Source organism: Pholcus phalangioides, unplaced genomic scaffold (assembly GCF_987345545.1).
Source record: "Pholcus phalangioides strain wild (caught in Gottingen) unplaced genomic scaffold, Ppha-v1.0 ptg000172l_1, whole genome shotgun sequence".
NCBI classification, from domain to species: Eukaryota; Metazoa; Arthropoda; class Arachnida; order Araneae; family Pholcidae; genus Pholcus; species Pholcus phalangioides.
In genome coordinates, this window is record NW_028301637.1 from 7,202,730 (window position 1) to 7,219,168 (window position 16,439).

General features: G+C 38.0%; 2 protein-coding genes across 4 annotated transcripts in view; both read right to left on the reverse strand.

Annotated features, from left to right (window-relative positions):
- Window positions 1–1,377: 1,377 nt before the first annotated feature.
- Window positions 1,378–7,544, reverse strand: LOC149063646 (putative E3 ubiquitin-protein ligase UBR7). Its single transcript, XM_089255770.1, has one exon. The coding sequence runs from the start codon at window positions 7,396–7,398 to the stop codon at window positions 6,157–6,159; it is 1,242 nt and encodes a 413-aa protein (XP_089111896.1). The 5' UTR covers window positions 7,399–7,544; the 3' UTR covers window positions 1,378–6,156.
- A 2,379-nt stretch (window positions 7,545–9,923) lies between these two features.
- Window positions 9,924–16,439, reverse strand: part of MAGE (necdin, MAGE family member) — a 51,049-nt gene continuing 44,533 nt past the window's right edge. For 2 of the 3 annotated variants that reach the window (XM_089255835.1, XM_089255834.1), the window contains 2 exons: window positions 13,039–13,219; window positions 9,928–10,158 (listed from right to left, as the gene is read on the reverse strand). In XM_089255835.1, coding sequence (XP_089111961.1) covers window positions 10,081–10,158; window positions 13,039–13,219 — 259 coding nt within the window. In that variant the 3' untranslated portion in view covers window positions 9,928–10,080. Of the gene's footprint in view, window positions 10,159–13,038; window positions 13,220–16,439 lie in introns of all 3 variants that reach the window. The other variant, XM_089255836.1, reaches the window with a different exon arrangement.

The window sequence follows — 16,439 nt, forward strand, 5'->3', positions numbered from 1 at the left end:
AGTTTCAGAGAACAAGAAGAGACCTTTTTGAAAATGAGACCAAGCATTCTATTCAATTTTTTGACCACCACTGAACAATGTTCAGAAAACCTAAGCCACTCGTCCATGGGAATTCCCAAATCGGTGACCCTAGTTGCAACCGGGATAGTGACACCATTCAACTCGTAAGAGAGCCGTGGGTTGTTCGAACCAAAATGAGTGACCATGCACTTGTCAACACTAAAACGTCATGCTCCATTCATTTACCCATGCTACAATCCTGTTTAAGTTGGTCTGGAGCAACTCCCCATTGCTTTGATTCCCGATTACCCCCATTAGCTTCACATCATCTGCAAATTTGCTAGCAATCCCATCGATACCCTGATCAAGTTTATCAATAAAAAGTGAAAAAAGTACGGGGCCAAGGACATTTGTGATGCCTGTCCAACCAGAGAATTCGCCATTCACCATAACCCGTTGTGACCTATCTCTCAACCACGATTCTATCCAATTCAGCAAGTTGCTCTCAATCCCAATCTCGTGTAACCGCATTAATGGTTCATCATGTTGGACTTGATCGAATGCCTTCTGGAAATCTAGGTAAAAAACATCCACATTTTTGCCTGTTCCTTCGAAAGGGCAAAAAGGCTTTTCGAAAGCCTTCGCCACGTGATCATAGAAGCAACGGAGGTTAGTCACACATGACTTTCCCTTTCTGAATCCATGCTGATTATCCGACAACACATTATTCTCGTCTATCCCACTTCACAAACTGCCTTTTGATAATAATTTCCAAAGTTTTCCAGGGAGAGCTCGCCAAACTCATTGGATGATAATTGAACACAGCTTCTCTACTACCCTTCTTAAATATTGGAACAACATTAGCAAGTTTCAAATCCCTTGGGGCGATACTCTCAGCAACAATGAAGAACGAAATATCACTCAAGCATAAACTGTCAATCGAAAGGGATATGGATGTGACTATATGCTAGTACGTCGTTCTCTCGTCAGATGCCCCCCCCCCCCTGCTATTGAATCAGCTTTTTTTTTTTGACATTGTGTCCACACTTACTCTTTGTCAGTAACTTAGGAGTGTGTAAGCATAGGAGTGCTCAAAAGAGTGACCAGGAGGGTGTCAGAGTATGTGAGTGACTTGAAGACAGTGGGAGGAGGAGACATAAGCTGGATACAGTTCAGGGTGACAAATATGGAAATGCTACATTTTTCCTCTTATACCTGATATCCATACTTTTTATGCGCATCTTTCTTTTTTCAGCCACCTCATTGGGCATTTTGCGGCATTCGCATCACTTGCAAGTCGAGTTAACATACACACAGTAACTCAAAACAAACAGTATTAAAACCAAACACACAAACCAGACGGATGCTTTACAACGCATTTTCAGAGTTTTTTTTATTTGAATAAAGAGAACTTTACAAAATTCTACATTACAGGAACACTTGGCGATAATGAAACAGCGGTACACACACAAAATGCTCAGACATGTAAAAAAGAAACAATGTAACAACAACTCAACACATGGGGAAATTTCACTCGAAAAATGCACTTTTTAGCTTCAAACCCACAATTGGAAATAGAAATCTGATATACATTGGATACAGAAATTTGACAACAATCAATGAAATTAATTTGGATGAAAACGGCAATCATATACTTTTTCGATTGTTTTGAATTGTGATCAGCCATAAATACTACCATCAATTTATGAATAATTGTGCTGGAACAAAGAATACATTCAATCCACATTATACCGTGAAGAACACACACATTTTAACAAATCAAATGTATGACCTATTAACCGAGAAATATTAATTTACACAATGAGTGCTTATATTAACGAGACATTATGAAATATCTGAATGAAACGAGATACGATCAACCAGTCATGATATAGCGAATATACACATCACCCGGTCCCATTAGAAAAACAAACTCGTGCCAACAGAAACAGGGTAACAAATTATATTTCCGAATGGTTTATACACAAGTACAGTCGAATCCTGATGTAACACCACCACATGTCTCACAGATTTCTGGTGCTACGAGTTTGGCATTATTTCTAATCACAAATTAACGTGTAATCCCTTTGTATGGAACTTTTAATGTATGGTAAATTTTAATGTATGGTAATGTATGGTACTTTAAATATATGGTAAATATATTTGGGGGAGCATTATCTAGACCAGTGGTTCTCAATCCAGGGGAACTTATCCAGAAAAAAAATGGTTGAAGGGAGGGCCACGAGGGAAAAAAGATCAAGAAACAGTGATCCAGATATTGCCGCCTCCCCACAAAAGAACTAGACATGGCTATGATTTAACGGCATATAAAGTAAGAACACAGACTTTTGCAAATTATCTTGAACACAGGGCAAGGTGCTTCTTAATGATTCTACAGAGACCAAATGTTTGAACAGCAAGTCCGGTAAAACTATGCCAAAACAGCAATCTGGCAATAAACGCATAATCTGATCAGCTGTTAGCGAGTGTTCCTGACTCTCAGGGCTCGACAAATCACAATGAAATTGTTGCTCTGGATACTGACATTCGGTTTTGGAAGAAAAGCATCCCCACTTAATTTTTTTCTCGCATTTCTTGGGACTTATAACCCTTTTTTCCATATCAATGGAAAAACCAAAACACAGTTCAGTTCATTTTCCGTAAGTGTGGTTAGTGCTACCTCTTTTGCGCCAAGCGATCAGTGCTTTTGCAGACTCAAGATGGCCAACAAACAGCAGATAAACATGCCGGAAAATACAATTTATCACACAAATGAATCTAATATGTGGTAATATGCAACAATCAACATACAGTAAAACCTCTTTTAACGGACACGCATAAAAACATTTCCTTTTAAGGGGGGGGGGGGTTGAAATGCACACTATTATTATACAAGAGAAATATTTGGCTGTACAAAAAAGCATCTGAGGGGTTTCACTGCATACCGGAAACTATGAAAAATCATACTTAAAAAACTGAAGTTACGAAAGAAATGATTAACTAATGTTGTGGCCAAAACGAGCAAATACTGATGTTGGCACTGAAGATATAGAAAATCAACCTTTCATTTGAGACTTGTAGGTCATTTCCCAACATATATATAGTTTACCTTTTCATTGCCTAAGTTTCGAGACACTAAAACCGCAATATGTCGCCATAGTTAGTTTTTAACACGTTATTGGTTAATAAATTTTCAAGCCATTAAGTCTATCAAATAGCACCAAATCGAATTTGGGAATTGAAAAAATGCCACCAAACTCTTGATTACACTGAAACGGTAACATCTATCACTCTTCCCCTGGTGATAAAACAGATGTTTCTCACAGGTGTTCCTATTACCCTTACAAATGACACTGAATATGCGATTTCTTTTATCACCAGTCCCGATTTAGTACTGTGCGCTAGGGTTACAGGATCGTGTTTGGTCTGACAGGGTTGCAGACAGGACAATACGATCTATAACTAATAGCGTTTAAAAACTCTCTGGGGAGGATTGTGTTGGCAAAATATTTCTATTTTTGAAACTTGGCAACAAAAAGTAAACTATATGTTGGGAATTAATCAACCAATCTGTAAATTTAGATTGAGATCTGTTAAACAATTCCCAACGTATGGTTTCTTTTTGCGCCACCAAGTGTTCGACTATTTCAAAATAGCAATATGTTGCCAACTACGCCCCCTACAAGGGTGGGCCCGGAACTAATACCACCATTTTGTTTTTCTCATGCTATGAATTCACTATACAGGGCCTGCAAAAAGACTGGCTTGGGGGCTGTCTCCAGAATCGGGGCTATGCCACCAACAGTCCCCCCCCCCTGGAGTATTTAAACATTATCGGGTAATTTTATTGTCCCGTTAACCCTAACAAATAACACTGAATCGGGTCCGGAGACGAAAAAAATTTGTCGCCAAACAGTATATTAGGAATTCACAGATTCATCAAGCTCTGTCATAACTTAATTTTTTGTACGAATACAAACATGGCAGAGGATATGGAGCCAGACGTTCATTTGGAATACAACAGAAGACTAACAGAGATCCTTAGATCTCAAAGAGCAGCCATCTTCAATGCATTGCACGCGGGTGCACCACTGCGCTCACCCTGAAGCACCAAAAGTGCTCAATGCTCCTATTGGATTTCATGCTTGCGGAAGCATTTGATTAAAATTTCAATTGCACATCTGTTAAAATTAAATTCAGGCATAGGCAGTGCTCGCAACTAGAAAAAGAATGAATACCTGCCAGAGACACGTGACACCAGACGTTTATTTGATGTACAGCAAATTTGATTAATTCATGGCAACGGCTTGTTGTAATGTTTGAAAATAAACAGTACAATTACAAATGAATTGCCATTAAGACAACCCTCTGGAGAGATGACTGCATTTGTAATATCAGCTTCGAATACAAGAACAAAGAAAAAATAAATCGGTGGTGGTGGAAAGGTTTAGTATACCCCAGATTGCCAAGGGCATCAATGACTCTGGATCGCCGTAACTTTTTTTGCTTCTAGAATCATCCATTCCAGGTGGCACTAGCAGAGCAGGCTATTCAAATGGCATCTTTTTCCTTTGTGTAACATTTGAAAAAGTGTCATTTCATTGTTTTGGCACTAGGATATTATCTGGATTATACAGCATACTGTCAGTTTGCATTTTTCCAGATATATATTTATTTTCGGGGAATTCCTCCCTTAGTCACGTCTTCCGATTTTAGTCTTGCAAAGAAATATTTAAAAGTGCCTCGATCGGTTTGTTATTTCATTGTCTGGGTTTTATTATTCTTTACAGAGAATATATTATTGTTGGTTTCTGTTTTTGTTTGCTATGCTGGAGATTTTTTTTTTCGGTGACAATAGTATCTGTCAGACCTTGGCGACTTTTATTCTGGGCAATCGGATGTGTTTGGTACCCAAATATCAAGAAGCCAAATATCTGGGTTATACAGCACGTCCCTAAATTTGTAATCATCCGCAAAATCAGAGACGCAAGAAAGGAAAAAAAAAATTGAGTCAGGATTAGAACCACTAACCTCCGTGATACCAATTTTATACTATACCAACTCGGCTAATCAGAGTCCTGATTTAATTTATCAATTCTTGCACATCCACTTGTCACTAATGAGCTCTCAGATTGGACACACAGAAGTAAACGTCACTTCTTGTTCCGCCTTACACAGAATAAACCTCTGGCTCCCACATGTATGTATCCACAGCACTTAACTCCAGGAAGAAAGATGTTTGCAACATATTGTTGTTTTGATGTAGTCAGAAACTTGGCGACAAAAGGTAAATCGTAAATATGGGATTCATTAACATCTATGTTTGTTAACACTATCATTCCTGGCGAGTTTTTGAACATTACTGGGTAATCCTATTAACCTATCGGTATCCCTAGCAAATAACACCAAATTGTGTCCGATAATAACCCCCCCCCCCCCACCAAACACTAATAGACTATAATAAGAATACACTGAAAAAATTTCAACCGATTCCAACACAGTTTCCTTTGCTGGCGCCAAGTTTCCAACTACACCAAAACAGCAATATGCCACCAACACCATCTTCCCGGAGAGCTTTTAATGTTATTGGGTAACATAAGCAAATAGTGCAGAATAGAATGTGGCAATTAGAAAAGTCTCGTCAAACATTGGTATACTGTACATTAGGAATTTACCAACCCAACTTAGCGTTACTTGCTAGTATCCTCCCTGGAGTTCAAACATTAATGGGTAACCCTAGCAAATGGCACCATGTTAGGCCAGGAATACAACAAAAAATATTTGCCATACAATAGTATACCGTACATCGGGAATTTACAGATTTTTCGAGTCCTGTCTTACCTTCATTGATGTACGAATACGTATATATACACTACATAATCACACACAACAACAACCAGATGTTTCGTGCTAAAATCGTTTACACCCCATATTTTTTTTACAAAAAAGTAACATTTTCAACAAAAATGCCATCATCCAATCAAAATCTAAAAAAATAACAAAAACACACACATCAGTAATAAAAAGAAAAAACGTGAGCCAATTCCACAATGAATGCTATAAAAAATGTTCTGATGACACAAAATGAAAAAGAAAGTGCATTTTCAGTTCCATATGGCGTCAACTTATGACACCAGAAAAAGTTTTTGCGACACTTCAGCGGCAAAACTGTGGCACGACGTACGAAACGCGTTGCCTCTTCTGCTGCTGCATACCGTCGAAGAACTCTTTGATGTCGTCCACGGAGACCGTCCTCTTGGCATCTGCGAACGGCTTCAGGTAGTCCTTCAGCTGGACCTTCATGTTGTTATACTCATGGATCGCCTCGATCTGTTTCACCCGGTCCAATTTGCTCAACGCTGATAGACCCTTATCGTACTGTGACTCCCCTCCGTCACGCCACTTGCCCCTGTCCTCGTAGGCCTTGATTGTGTCGTTGTCATCCAACAGGTACGAGCAACCCTCCTTGCTGTACATCGCCATGCACTCCTGACAACGGCAGAGTTCTCGACGCCAACCCTCCGGTAGAAAAGCTGGTCCCTTCTCTTCGATTTTCGATCCAGACCGATCAGCCTTCAACCGGCAAGCCTCAGAATCTTTCGTTCCTTCGACCTTCACGGATCCCATTTCATCCTTCACCAGCGTCTCGCAAGGAGGTTTAGAATCTTTCGCCTCAACCTTCACACCGTTGGCAGGACGAGTGACACTGGCGCAGCTGCTTGTCGATGCGGTTTCTCGCTTGATGGGAGACTCCGCCTTGACATCATCAACGGATATTATCCGTTCCGAGTCGAAGAGGGATTTGTACATGTACAGGAAAGGATGAAGCGACATGCATGACACGCAGATCATCTCCCCGAAGTCTTCGTCATCCGGGACGGTCCCACACAGGTGTCTACCGTGGTACCAGTCCTCGCACATGATGCACTGGATCATCTCGTCAGGTGTCTCATCCGTCGGATCCGGGTAGGGTCTGCTACAGCTGCAATAGACCCCCTTGAAGTTCTGGTTGTAGGAGTTGTCGGCGTTCCTGCCGTCCTTCCTCGGGCACAGCCGGCAGGGCGTGTTGGGGAAGGCCTCGTTGCCGCAGTCGCAGCGGAAGTTGCGCTTCGTGTACAGCTCGATCAGCTCATGGTTCTCGTGGCAGGCGTACGAGCACGCCAGGCAGATACCTCCCGGTACGCAACCTTCCTTGGTGCACGTCGCGCACGCGTACAGGGCCTGTCTGGGCACGTACCCGTCGTCGTAGGTGCAGTTCGTGTCGTCGCTGTCTCCCAGCACGGCTTTGGCGTCTTCCTCGAGCTCTTTCTCTTCTTCCAGGACGTCGCACATCGTCAACTCGGTCTCCTGTACACTATTTTGTTGCTGGTCTGACGCCATTTTACTTAGGGATAACATTCGAGTCCTTTTTCCGCCAATGCGAGAGAGAGAGAGAAACGGGAGGGTGATGTGATGGCGGGGATACGATGACAAAATAAAAACTAATAAAACTATGGAAACGTGCCCACGGAAGCAGTGTATAACATTCAATGGTGGGAGAAATGTGGGTAGGAGAACATGGAACAGACAACCTTGAAAAACAGCTAATGAATTTGAATCTTCTATAAAAATATAAAACGTCTTAAGTAAGACGAGTTTTTTGATTCGTCAACATTTATGAACAATGTAATGCAAGTTTCTATCCGCTGCGTTGATTCGTCAGAATTAAGTATATTTATAGGCATGATGTATTACTGTTAAAAGAGCTTTGCATAATTTATATTGACAAAAATTATTATTTATGATTAAAAAAAACTGAAATAATTTTTTTTGTGATATTAGCGTTTTTAACTTTTCTCATTCGTAAATTGACCATATTTCTTCAAACAAAATACGGGACTTGGCCAATTACACCATGAATGAATGAACGCCAGAACTTTGCCACTGGACTTATCCCGTTGCCGAGATCTCTTCCAGCCTAGCTTCGCGGCAGAGTCTGGGGCCAATTACACCAAAAATGAGAGAAATTGCCAATGATGGGCACTCAAACACTACATGAAATTGTGTAATATAATGAATTTTACGATAGAAAACGTTCAATAAGATAAATTTTTGAAATGACCATTCATATTTAAATACCGAAATTTCATCCTTTTCTTAGGATTTTAGTTGAAAAAAAAAGTTTAAAAAAGGATAGTCATAAAGTCATTGAAAATATTGGAGGGAAGACCTCCTACCAATGTGTGTGTGGGGCACTGTATGGGGACCCAATACAATAAGTTTACCAGCTCATGTCTTCATTCTTTATGCTATTCTGAAAAACAAAAACCTCTATATAGTAGGCAGGGCCCAGTCATTTTTTTTTCATTCTATGAATTAACTATACAAAGGGCCCATGAAAAGTCCTACCAGGGGGACCTGCAAAAGATCCCGGCATAGGAAGAAATAGACTTGAAAGTCTGGGGGCGCATGATGCCAATTCATATATACGCAAATACATTATCAGTCAGCTTTACTTTTGACGCTGAGGACCCCTCCCCCAGTATTTCCGACCTTGGATTCCGGCCTAGGGGCCCCCGCTTCAGTATGTGTGTAGGTGTTTATATATTTTTTATACAACTTGTATAGCAATCACCACCGAAATTCAGAGAATGAGAACCCATGTTATCTCCAAGAAAAGAGAAGATGTTATTCTGGCTAGTCTCGCATGCTCCATTACATGAGTATCAAGAAGAGTCCGAAAACAGCTCAAGGAAAAAAAAAATCTATCTCGAGAATACCATTGTTCATTCAACAATGCCATGGGAAGGGAGTTACCTAGTTTTTATATGGTCCCAGCCCCCAATTGCCACTATTTTTTGTTGTTTCATGCTATAAATTCACTATAAAAGGGCCAGATAAAAGTCTGGCTTGGGGCCTTGCTTCAGTATGCAGTGGGGGCCATGGTAGTCTCAACCGCTCCCTTGCCCATCCCTCTGGCTAAGTAATATTATAGGATTCCATCTACCTGGCCTCCCTGATGGTCTCATTAAGATATCTAAAAAATTTGGCTGTATTCAGATTAGCAGTTTTTGAGAAAAACTACTCAGAGAGTATGGGAACTTTAACTATAATCACCCTGTACTTTTAAAAATCATAGCACCGCATCTAATTTTTTTGGATTCCTCCATGCACTCATGAGGCCCCACCCTCCCATTTGGGCATCACAATCGCTCAAGTGAAAGAACACTCAATGCCTGATTCCTTAATAATTATCCACCATTAAAAAGCACCCCTGTAAAAAAAACCAATTATATATTGAAAATGGTTCTATTTTGAACAAAAAACAATCATTGCAGCAGTTTTTTTTAAAGGTAAAGTGACAACATCTGTTGTATGATGCATAAACAGTAGCAGAAAGTGCTGTTTTCAAGAGTGAGTGCACATGGGTCCTCATTCCTATGTTTTGAATCTAGTAACCATGCCAATGTAATTTTGAGTATCAATGTAATGTTCATGCCAATGTAAATTTACCACGGTGAAAGCCACAATAGAGTTTTATTAGATCCTAAAATGTAGTAATGAGAATGCACGCATCCTTCCAGGGCCGTCTTAAGAGTATCATGGGCCAAGTGGTTTTTCGGAGGCCATACATGGTAAATCCTAGAAAATTTCAACCGGATCTCATTTTTGTGAGCCCCATCTTATCTTGAGGTGCTCGGGTGGGCCCATTCGTTAAGACGGCACTGCATCCTTCACAACGTCATATGTTTTTACAACAGATGGTGCTACTATACACAATTGTTTCACAACTCAACCAACCACTTTAAATCCATATACAGTATTTCTACCTCTACACACTTGAAAGTCAACTCCATATTGCAGATCTTGACACTGAATGCAGAAAAACTAATGTAGTTAGAGATTTCGAATGCAAATATAATATTTCTGCACATACAGTCATATTTTGTACTGAAGAAATGCTTTATTTCATCTCATTATACATTGAATGTGACAAAAAAATGTATATGACAATTTTTACAAAATATCTTACATATGATACAGAAGTTCCAAATCATTATGAAGAAATAACAGTAATTCATTTCGCAATCACAGCAAAGTTCAGTCCCCCTCCATATTAACATCTGGCTGACTACTGGGTGCTTCCAGTAAATCGTCTGGGTCATTAGCACCAGTAACCTGAATTAAGAAAATTTCAAAATTGAGATTAAAGCAAAAAAGAAAAGATAGATAGACACACATTTGCAGACCTTCTAACCTTAGAAAACTTTCCTGAAACTTTCATACTGAAATCCAGCAATTTACAATCTGGCAACCATACTTGTGAACGTTTAAAACTTTTTATGGACAATAACAAGAATAAAGACAAGTAATGCATAAGGTAACCATATTACCCATATTTTCCGAAACATGACACAGCTGTATTTTTCTTTATCATTTGGTGTCCGACTATTCAAAACAAATATCCAGTTTTTATAAACGATGCACCCATGAATTTCTGAAAATTTACAGGACAACAGCGAGTGACAGAAGTGTTTCAAACCTGTGGATGCTAATATTAAGTTTCGTGTAAGAAATTTTAATTTTTGAATTAATTCTGGCTCTGGGGAGCCTGGACCTGTTCCGCAAATTTCCGTGGGTGTTTGACCGTCCACATCATCTGTCTCCGAGGCAAATGCTGGACATTTTCGTCATGTTCAATTTTTTCCTCCATGAAATCATTATAAATGACGGATTTGCAGACGCCCTCAATTTCCCGCTCACATCAGCAATAAATTAGGAATTTTTTCCATGATTGGCAATGTCCTGTATTTTTTGGCATATAGATCCTGATTTTTTATAAATTCTGCTACGTAATATGGCCGGCATAAAAATAAATAGAGGAAAAAAAACTGATTGAATCATCAACCAGCAGTTTTACGATTAAACAACACATATATATGTATTGTTTTTTTAATGTGAACGGGCGACCATCTTTGTTCATGTTCATAGATTTAGATGGCTTTGAACATCTTTCATACAGACTGCCGTGTCTGGAGTCTAGGAGGCAAGATGTTGCAAGAATTTTTCACGTAATGTGGATGGGGTATGCTTTCTAAAAAAATTAATAGTGGCAGCAAACTCAATATATTCTCTTCCTCCCTTTCAAGTTTATTCTTTTTAAGTTGATGGCAATAATCGAAAGCCGGCAATACAAACTGATAATCCGGAAGCCCTGAGAATGTAGTGAAACCCAGCATTGCCGGGTCAAATCCGAAAAGTTGGCATTTCTGCACTTGAATTAAAGGAAAATTTATATTTTTGAAATTTATGAATTACATCAGTAATTAATAACAATATGCTGTTGATATAGAAAAATTGAATCAAAAATACTCAATAAGTTTTGAAAAAGTCTAAAAACAATAGAGAATGCTATCAAAATAACAAAGTCCTTATCTAAACCTTCAATCAAAAATAAAAATAAAAAATAAAAAAAGAAGTGAAAAATTCACACAAACTAGTAAAAATACCCCGGCAGAGAAAAAGTACAACACAATGCAAATGTTACCTGAATACGGCCCCTGTTAATAACCATAAAAAATAAAAATCATGCACCCGTATAGTAGTCTTGGTAATCAAAAGTGAGCGGGATGAAGACCACTTCAATATGAGAAAACCGAAATGCGTTAGATGTCTATTTCACTTTTTGGGGCCCTGGTTTAGACCAGGGTTCTTCAACTTTTAAACAGCTACAGACTGGTAAATGTAGTTGAATGATTTCCCAGAGCACCAAAAAAAGTGCGAAATAATTTGTGGACCGGAAAAAAATAAATTGGAGAAAAAATAAACAAATGGAAGAAACAATTTGAGAACCAATAAAAAATAAACATGGGAAAAATGATTTGAGGACAGATGAACAAAGTAATTTGGAGAAATATTAAGTAAATAGAAGAAATAATTTGCAGACTGACAAAAAAATAGAGTTAAGAAAGTAAATAAATGAAATTTTATTTCATTTATGGATTCATTATTTTTTTATGGATAGAAAGTAAATACAGTCGAACCCTGTTATAACAAATACTGTTACAGCGAAAATCTCGTTTTAACGAACACTTTTCTAATCCTTATCTAAATTGGAGAAAAAATAAACAAATGGAAGAAACAATTTGAGAACCAATAAAAAATAAACATGGGAAAAATGATTTGAGGACAGATGAACAAAGTAATTTGGAGAAATATTAAGTAAATAGAAGAAATAATTTGCAGACTGACAAAAAAATAGAGTTAAGAAAGTAAATAAATGAAATTTTATTTCATTTATGGATTCATTATTTTTTTATGGATAGAAAGTAAATACAGTCGAACCCTGTTATAACAAATACTGTTACAGCGAAAATCTCGTTTTAACGAACACTTTTCTAATCCCCCAGAAAAGTATACATAAAAAAATGCAAAAACTTGGAATTCCTTTATAATGAAATTTCGTTATAACAAAGTGGTTCTGGTCTCTTGAAGTTCATTATTATTGAGATTAAACTGCAAATGAAAGAAATAGTTTGCAGACCAGCAAAAAAATAAACAAGTAGGAGAAATAATTTGCTTAAGTAAAAAATAAATTCATGAGAGAAATAATTTGGCGATCAACAAAAAATAAATGAGTAGGAGAAATATTTTGCAGCGGCTAAAAATAAATCAGCGGGAAAAATAATTTGCAGACCATCAATAAATCAATGGCAGATATAATTTTAACAACTAGCAAAAATGAATAAATTGGAAAAGTAATTTGTATGACGGCAAAAAATGAATGAATATAACTCTCAAACCTGCTAGGACAGAAACAAACACTGATATGGAGATAGATTTACTTTTAAAAATATTATACTAAAATTATGCAGCAGCTATATGGAGTTGAACACATGGTTCAAATATCACAGAAAGAAAATGCCGCTAGAAAGAGACCACGGAGGGATGCAACTCATTTCCAAATAACAAAAAAAACTTATGATTGAGGGAGAATTCTTATGCAAAATCATCTGTTAACAAAATGTTCTGATTTTAGAAAAGTTAAATTTGTCTTACGTTGCGGTAAAAAGAGTCTATCTCGCTGACGTCAACCTCACGGTTCGTTCGATGTCCCCACGTATATTCGTACTCAGCTGGTTCAGAGTTGGGAATCACCTGGCGCTTCAAATACAACTGCTTAACCCATTCTTGGGTTATCAGTTTCTTCACATCACCCAGAACTCCATCAACAGAAGTGCTATGAGAAATATATACATGAAAAAATTAAAAAAAAACAATAGTTTCTCTTGCTTGAAGCGACCCATGAATATCTCTTTTTAACATTATAACAAGAGACATAACTAAAAAGAGTGCCACAGTATTTAAGTTACAATACACCGAATACGGATCCAAACTACATTGCCAAATCTTCATGATGAAATTTCCTACACGCGTAAGCGGGTTGTAATACTAGGGGATTTTTCAATTACTTGGGTATAGATTGGGAGAATCTTTCAGCTAGAGATCAATATGAAAGAAAAGTTGGTGCCCGATAATTTTTTGTATCAGCATGTATCAGAAGCCGCTGGGGGTACTGCTATTTCGGATTTAGTTCTCACTAGTTCCGAGGATGTTGTTGAACATGTTTTGGTGGGGAATGGGTTTTCTTCCAGTGATCATAGTGTTGTCAGTTTTCACTAAGTTTTCTTTGGGTAAGGTTGATAACAAAAGACTAATTCCTAGTTTTCGGGAGAACTAACTTTGATGTTTTGAGAGAAAGGGTAGCAGAAGTTTTCAAAGATCTGTTGGAATCATCGAGCTTATATTATTAGAGGGAGTATGACGTCAGCTGTCTCCACCTTGGCAGTGCTGAGAACAGTGTCCTCCAACATCTCTGTCGGAAGATCACGTGACTCGGTGAAAACAAACATGATCCCCATAGAGATCAATGTTAAAATTGCTGATTTTAACATAGAAATGCGAAATTTAGTGGGGTTTTCCGCCACATCAATAATTTAAAAAATTGAATTTTTGATTTTTAAAATAGAGTTCGCTTAGAAATACGAAGCCCAGAAAATTAAATATAAAATGAGCCCGACATCATGGGCGGAGATATGGGGGGACGGGGGACGGCGTAGTGCGCCCCCCCCCCAGTGTCAAAGGTAGAGTCAACTGATCTAATGTATAATATATGAATTGACATCATTATCATCGTGCCTCCCAGACTTCCAAGTCTATCTCCGCCTATGCCGGACCTACTTTTGAGGTGGATATCCATGCAATATAACATCCATTTTAGCTTTTTATTTATATCTTCCCAAGCATGAAAATGAGATTTAATGTCTGCATATTGTCCAATTGATCCAATTGCATCAATCCATATAGTTTAGGATGTTTTGGAATTAATTATGTGGGCCCATATAAATTACATTGAAGAAATTCCGCAGCTTTAATCAAGCATTTTTTAAAGTAAAAACAGGCAGATCAATTCATTTCTGTTTCTTTAATTTAGATTTGTTCCTTTCATGAGTCGCATGTGGCATTCCTTTCATGAGAGTAATTAAAGATAATTCCAGAATTAAAGAAAGAAAAAATAAAATGTTTAAATGAAACATAATTTCAGTTCCAATAATAGTTCTGGAATTAAGGAAAGATAATTCCAAAATTAATGAAAGAAAAATTATAGAATTAATGGAAGAGAGAATTCCAAAATCGATGAAAGAGGTCATTTCAGCCTTAATGAAGTGATAATTCAAAAATAATTGAAAGTTTTAATTCCAGTGTTAATGAAAGATAATTCCAAAATCAATGAAAGAGGTAATTCTAAAATTAATGAAAGGTAATTCCAGAATTTTCAGCATTAACGAAAGAAATTATTCCAGTATTAATGAAATAAACAATTTAATCTTTATTCATCTTTAGACGAGTTCTCTATCATTTTTTTAATCTTTAAAACCTATTATTTAGAGACCGAACTGTACATTTCTATGGGCAAACAAACTTTGTTTTCACAGAGTCACGTGATTTCCTTGCTTTTGATGTCTATGCTGTTGCAGCAGCTGGATGCTCCCTCCAATAATATAAGCTCGATGGTTGGAATCAGTTGGAGTGGTAAGTTAACGGGAAGAATTTAGTACAAAGCTATCTTCTGTTTTGCCTGACGTTGTTCCCATTGTTCGAAAAAAGAGTGTTTGTACACCACGTCCCCTATGGTTCACGGATGGTTCTGTCATTGTTCACTGATAAAAGAAGGGTACTGAAGAAAGCGATAAAGAATAGTAAAATGGAAGTGGAATCTTGGTTAGCAGATAACATTGGCTCTCGCCCAAAATCATTTTTTAGATACGTCAATAATGGATGTAAGAGGACAGCTGGCCCACTCTTGATAGGAGGGTCTAGGGTAGAGAGTAATGTAGGCATGTGTAGTTAGTGCTTTCAATGAATTTTCGCGTTGGTTTTTAGAGAGAATGGTATTCAATATACGGGTGTTGCTTGGAGTAATAAAATCCTCAATGATATTCAAGTGGAAGATGTGGAGGTCCTAAATCTTCAAAAAAATGTATGTGCGAGCTAATCACCAGGACCAGATATCTATTTCAGGGCCCTCAGAGAATGTGCTAATGAATTGCTGAGGGTATCGTCCCAAGGGATTGTAAACTTGCTAATGTTGTTCTGATATTTAAAAAGAGTAGTAGAGAAGCTGTGCCCAATTATTGTCAAGTGAGTTTGATGAGTTCCTCTTGAAAATTTTGGAAATTATTATCGAAAAGCAATTGGTGAAGTGGATAGACGAGAATTATGTATTGTCGGATAATCAGAATGGGTTCAGGAAGGTGAAGTCATGTGTAACTAACATCCCTTGCTTCTATGATCACATGATGAAGGCTTTGGATAAGGGCAATAATGTAGATGTTTACCTTAATTTCCAGAAGGCATTCGATCGGATCAAACATGGTAAACCCTTGAAGCGGTTACACGAGATTGGGGGCAACTTGCTGAATTGGATAGAATCGTGGTTGAGAGATAGGTCACAACGGGTTATGGTGAACGGGGAATTCTCTGATTGGACAAGTGTTACTAGTGTAGTTTCTCAAGAAGTGTCTTGGTTCCTATACTTTTTTCACTTTTCATCGATAAACACGATCAGGGTGTCAATGGGATTGTTAGCAAATTTGCAGATGACATGAAGCTAATAGGGGTAGTTTGGAATGAAAGTGATAGGGATTCACTCCAGACTCACTTGAACAAAACCAGAACATGGGCAAATGAATGGAGCATGAAATTTAGCATTAACAAGTGCATGGTTGCTCATTTTGGTTCGAACAACCCACGTTTCTCTTATGAGTTGAATGGTGTCACTATCCCGGATGCAACTAGGGTGACCGATTTGGGAATTCTCATTGACGAGCGGCTTAGGTTTTCAGAACATTGCTCAGAAGTGGTAAAAAAATGAATAAAATGCTCAGTTTTATTTTCAA

Excerpts from the sequence above, each read along its gene's own strand:
- LOC149063646 (XM_089255770.1), bottom strand. The coding sequence starts at position 7,398 with ATGTTATCCCTAAGTAAAATGGCGTCAGACCAGCAACAAAATAGTGTA.